Below are 5,890 nucleotides of genomic sequence, written 5' to 3'. Positions count from 1 at the left end.
CTATGGCTCTTTGGATATGCAAGTTATTGTAGCTGAAAATCGTTTTAGAAGACTTAAAGGTTAAATGGGAAGGTCCATGAAACTTTATTGTGACAACAATTTAACTATTACTATTGCTCATAATCTGATGTAACATGACCGTACACCACATTGAAGTGGATAGGCACTTCATAAAAGAAAAGCTGGAGAGCGGACTGATTTGCACCCCTTTCATTTCCCAGGCATACTGACCAATGGATTGGCTGGAGCAGATTTTCAAAGACTAGTTGGTAAACATGGAATGGATAACATCCATCCCCCAACTTGGGGGTGTGTGGGAAAATCACTTTCAAAATAACAAAGACTGTGTATAATTGTAATTACTTAGTCAATATTTATCACAGATTTTGTCGGATTTAGATTAAGGAAATATTTTCTAAGATTAGATAATAGATCTTCCTAATTTAGCTCCTAGTATTGTGTATATATATCTTTGTAAACATCAATATTCACTGAATAGAAATATGTTTTTCTTTCTATACGTTTTACAGTTTTAATAATAAGGGAAATCAAATACTGAGTCTAGAGGCATATTGTTCTGACTATTGAACAGATGTATTGAACTATATATGCCAAAAGATACATCAATAAACTTGCCTTTCTACGATCTTCTTCATTTCCAAAGCATATTCTCTTTTATCAGTTTGAGCACGAAGTGCTCTAACAGCAGGGCCCCTTGAGACATTCAGAATTCGTTTTTGCAAGTAACACCTGAAGGATGACATAACACGTGCACTCATTGATAAGATATAACAAACTAAAAATGAAATTCTCAATGAAAGAGCAAAATATCAACTAAAACTGGAGCAGAATATAAAGATGCCCTGACTTGATTCTTGACAGTCAACCTCTTCTCTTTTTCTTTTCGGGCAATTGACAGTCAAACTCTTGACAGCCAAAAAATAGACAGACATTTTTAATTTAGATGACATTCACATCATCAGTCACAGGAACTTTTCAGGTTCTTTTAAACTAAACATAACTGTAGGTATCCTCCATAGCGGCCACTTAATAAACTAAACAAGAAAATTAGAACTTTACATGCACAAAGAATTAAAGACAGGAAAAGGACTGAGAAGTGATTAAGGTCAATTCAGAAGAATTTGAGATGTTTAGCAAGAACTTTGTTAGATGCTAGAGACAGTTAAAGCATTTTTTATTTGTAAGGACCCAATCCAATAAATGTGGCCACTTAATAAAAAAAAGAGTGATATAAGTACTGACAAATATTCTAGTTTTTTATTTTATTTTAGTTTTACCTATCCGCTACCTTGCCAATTTCACCGCCAAGCGCATCCACTTCATGAACAAGTTGAGACTTTGCTGGTCCACCAACAGCTGGATTGCAAGGCTGCATTCAACTCCAATTAATACAGAAACTATGTGTGATATTAAGACACATTACATAGATAGCTTTCTTGATAAATGATTGAATCCAGGGTCCTGAGTCCTGACAAACAAAATAGACAAAAAGAATTCTGATTGATTCTTGTTCAGTCATCTAAAGCATAGATGATACAAAATTTCATGTCTCTATGCGCTTGGTAGTCTTAATTATATTGCCTAAACCACTTGCTATAGGTAATCTATTCCAAAAACATATTTACCAGCGACTGGAGTTTCTGGTTGATTCTTGTTCAGTCATCTAAAGCAACATATGTAAGTGTACACAACAAACTTAATAGTAAATAGTACCAAATGCTCCAACTTAAACCTTCAAATGTCAGGTTGTCCACTAGCATAAGGATATGGCTCATACGTAGCAATTAGATAAACCAAAGACGAGGACTTGAAATACAACAAGTGGTTTACACAATTATCCAACTAGATTTTTATTTGAGGGCTCATGATCCACATCCCACCAAATGTCAATAGAACAAAACATATCCACGAAGATCGACCAAAAAAACCATGATTGAGGTCATACCGGATGGTTTACCATTGATCTGAAGATGGTCCAAAAATAATTTTTCTTACAAATCCAATAAGGCAAAAACCATTCTTCGTTACTATCTGTTCCCTATGGCAGAACCCAAACACCCTGCTAAACCAAAAAATTCCAGTATGACTGAATACCAAAGAGCAATGAAAAAGGGGGCGAGAAAGCAATTCAGAATATGGAAAGGAATGCAATAATTTGCAAAATTAAAAAAGGCAGTTCTGAGCTTCTAGGTCTTTTGCGAATACAACCTGCCAAGCAATGCGGTCAATATTTAGTGTCAGCAGAAGAGTTTTTGCCCCTAAACGGGAAGATGCAAGTGCAGCCTCACATCCTGCATGCCCTCCTCCAACAACAATCACGTCGTATCTTTCATCTAATGAATCATTTTGATTATTCCAGGCTGCATCTTCAAGGAACAAAAATGTATATCAACTTCTCAAAAGGTAAAAAATCCTTCAGAGGAACAAGATCGGCAACTTGCAACCATCTTTAAGATTAAACAGTTTGACTTTGAAGAACAGCATATGAAACATTCTTTTATTTTCATTCTTTTACGGATAGACGGTGTGTCCAATAACCTCAAGAATAACGCTAAAAAATTCTTGGCTAAAGAAATTCACAGAACTTGTTGTATTTCCAATTTAACTTTGCAAATTCGAAATATTGAACTCTTGAACTCCCGCCATTCAGTAACAGGTAACTCATAAAGTTTCCAACTTTTCGTGAAAAATATTAACAAATGAAGAATAATTCAACAAAATACTAAAACCCAAAGGTTACAAATACATAAACCCGCCCAATGAAATGTCAAGTGTATTCGGGGTACAACTTTAAAGAAACCCATCAACTTCTTCACCAATTGAGAGCCAACAAGCATGCATTTTGAAGGTATAGAGCCGAGAAATGCACATTGTATTCTCATAAACATAACTTGAAAAGATAAATACGAAATCTTACCTTTAGATTTAGAGGCTGAAACATAGAAGAGACGACTTCGGTTCGCAAGGGAAAAGCGGAAGTGGCGAGAACTGAGTGATTGAGGGCGTTGCCAAGGGATGAAACGAGCGGTGCAGCGAGAAGAACAGAGGGGGAACTGCGAAGCAATTCGAGTAAAATGAACAGATAAACTGAAAGACATGGGGGAGGGGGGGTTCAGATGGTCTAGAAATTCAGTGATTCTGAGTTGTAATCATCGCCATGGCAGGACCTTGCCGAAGATTTTGGCGGCCGCGCCAAGATAGATGACCAATGCTTGAGCTATGACCCAGATTGACCTTGGGTCGTAATTCCTGTCCTCTTATATATTTCTTGAATTTTTTCTTAGCAAGTTCTGCAGTGTGCTTGGTTCTGCAGTCGAGATTATCTGGGAAGATAAATGAGAGGAATGGAGGCGCCTAATTGTAAATCTTATTTCTCAATGCCCTTCAAAGAATCAGCGGTCATACAAATTTACATTTGAATATATTTTTAAAATGTATAAATTTGAAATATATCAATATTATTTATTCTCTTATTTTAAGTAATAGGTTTTTGTTTGGGAAGCAATATAAAAAATAATAATAATAATAATAAAATATTTCGGTTTTTTCTTCTCAAAACAGAAAAATAATAATTTACTGTAAACTCGAATTCTAAACTGGTCAAATACCCGAAAAACCGAATCGAAAAACCAAAATTTTCGGTTCAATCTGTTTTATGGTTTTCTGCGAATTTTGTACAACTCCTCCAAAGTAATGCATTTATGAAGATAAAATTAAAACAATCTTCGGTGAAACAATGATTATGTGGACTACATATTTCATTGATTCTAAATTATTATAGTATTTAATTAATATACATTATGCAATATACTTTTGAGTATGTCTTTTATGAGATGGTCTCACGGATGTTTTTTCGTGAGATTGGTCAACCTTACTCATGTTTACAATAAAAAGTAATATTTTTTGTATGAAATTTTTTTTCCATGAAAAGTAATTTTTTCATGAGTGAAACAAAGAAAAGATCTGTATCACGAAATTTATCTATTAGACCGTCTCACGAGAGTTTTTGTTTATACTTTTATATCTACATGATTACATTCTAAATATCTATCTAAAATTATTGAGTGCAAAACGTGCTAATTTTTTTTTTTTTTTTAAAAATGATGTATGTATAACTAATGAATAATAACAATTTTAATAAGTAGGAAAATTTATATACTCTAAATACATACATCTACGTACGAATAGGGGATCGGAGAGATCCAATAGAGACATTTCTGCAAACTTTGTAGTGTACAGTAGAAAATCTTGAATCGAATATCTGATGGAGCTGTATTAAGGTGGAGCTGGTTCAGTGGCACAAGGATGGGTTAACGAGAATCAAAAATCTGGTGAAACGGTTAAAATTGATGGTTGCTGATATATGGCGTAGACGTACATATAAGGCGGAATGCTGCGAAAAATTAATCAATCAATCAATCATCATTTGTGTATTCCTGCAAAACTAGCTCGTACAACAATTCTTCCACCCCAACTCTAAAAAACGCAAGATTCACTCGGGGGAAATTACATTTTTTAATACATTTTTCATTTTTTGTCATGTAATCCTTCAATTCACGAATTTAGTTAGTAACTTACATTTTTTTTTTCCAAATTATTCATGTTTCACAAGAATTGTGACATGTCATCTGACACATCAGAAATTTACAGTGTTATGTCAACATTTCCAATGTTATGTGATCATTTTCCGGTGTTAAGTCAACATTATGGTGAAAAATGGCTAAAGTGGGGGAAAAAAGTACGAACACTGAACAATTGATTGATAAGATGATATAAAATAGAAAATGTACAAGTTAAAATGTATTTTTTTCCTTCACTCGGTGAACCTACAAAATGGAGAAGAAATCATGAAAATTAAGTTTCAAATCCACTTCTCTTATTCTTCAAAATCCCAAAATATCTAAAAAATCTCTCAAATTAATTAACATAATTTCCTACCCAAAACAGTACCATGCAGACAGAATCTACAGATTTAATTTCTTGTGATAATTGTTAAATTTTCCAAATAAACATTATTTTCCTATCTTGTCAGGTAAAATGTTCACTACAAATATGTTTCCCAACAAAAAAAAATTAGCACCAACAAAGATTCTTGCATGCAAACAATAAAATGAAGCTCAACTTAGGGTTTCTATGTCTTTCATTAGCAGTGGCTTTGATTTTTTACCAAACCGAATCGGCCAACGTCGAACAACAGTACTGCAAGAGAACGACGAATGGTGCCCTTTGCTTGTCGATAATCGAGGCCGACCCACGAGCCAACCTGAAAACCACCCCTAATGGCTTGTGCACCATACTCCGAGACAAGGCCTTGGCCACCGCAGGCGCTACATCTGCCAAGATTTCGGGACTCTTGAAGAGAGCCACTAATCCACACTTGGTATCAAGTCTTAAGACGTGTTTCAGTGGATATAATAGCGCGATCTCTAGTTTGAAATATGTCGACTTTAGAGTTATTAATCAGCAAAACTATGTGGAGTTGGTAGGATCCATTAGCGATGCTAGTGACGTGCCTCGTGATTGCGAGCTGTCGTTCCAAGAGCCACCGGCGATCCAATCTCCTATATCGGCGGAGAATGAGAGGTTGAGGGTCATCTGCGCCACGACTATGGAGATGGTTAACCTTGTAGAATGCAATCGGCCTTCGTTTTGTTGAATTGCTTATTTATTTCGTGCAAAGTCTTAATACAACGAATATATATTTATTAGTGATATTATAATCTACATTTTCTTGTTTTTAATATTATGAACACAATTAACTTGTGATATCATAATTTACATTGTTCTTGTAACTATTTTTGTTGGTTCTCGGATGATTTATGTTTGCTTTTATATATATGTTTTATAAGTTGTTGGAAAGGGAATGTTT

The 5,890-nt window shown here is 34.6% G+C and overlaps 2 protein-coding genes across 4 annotated transcripts; one reads left to right on the top strand and one right to left on the bottom strand.

Annotated features, from left to right (window-relative positions):
• Positions 1-608: 608 nt before the first annotated feature.
• On the bottom strand, positions 609-3,363 carry LOC140966883 (uncharacterized). Of its 3 annotated transcripts, none has more exons than XM_073427163.1 (4): positions 2,939-3,363; positions 2,230-2,381; positions 1,299-1,390; positions 609-750 (listed from the first exon to the last, which is right to left on the bottom strand). In XM_073427163.1, the coding sequence occupies exons 1-4, from the start codon at positions 3,117-3,119 to the stop codon at positions 624-626; spliced, it is 552 nt and encodes a 183-aa protein (XP_073283264.1). In that variant the 5' UTR covers positions 3,120-3,363; the 3' UTR covers positions 609-623. The 3 variants fall into 3 exon arrangements, with proteins under 3 accessions (XP_073283264.1, XP_073283263.1, XP_073283265.1); XM_073427162.1 differs by having other exon boundaries at positions 2,230-2,387; positions 2,939-3,362; XM_073427164.1 differs by having other exon boundaries at positions 617-750; positions 1,310-1,390; positions 2,230-2,387; positions 2,939-3,362.
• Positions 3,364-5,131: 1,768 nt separating this feature from the next.
• Positions 5,132-5,677, top strand: LOC140966884 (pectinesterase inhibitor-like). Its single transcript, XM_073427165.1, has one exon. It carries the CDS (start codon positions 5,132-5,134, stop codon positions 5,675-5,677), a length of 546 nt encoding a protein of 181 aa, XP_073283266.1.
• The last annotated feature ends 213 nt before the right edge of the window (positions 5,678-5,890 follow it).

The sequence above is a fragment of the Primulina huaijiensis genome, unplaced genomic scaffold (assembly GCF_012295235.1).
Source record: "Primulina huaijiensis isolate GDHJ02 unplaced genomic scaffold, ASM1229523v2 scaffold208184, whole genome shotgun sequence".
NCBI classification, from domain to species: domain Eukaryota; kingdom Viridiplantae; phylum Streptophyta; class Magnoliopsida; order Lamiales; family Gesneriaceae; genus Primulina; species Primulina huaijiensis.
Note: the sequence above shows the minus strand (reverse complement) of the source record. Positions and strands in the feature narration are given on the sequence as shown.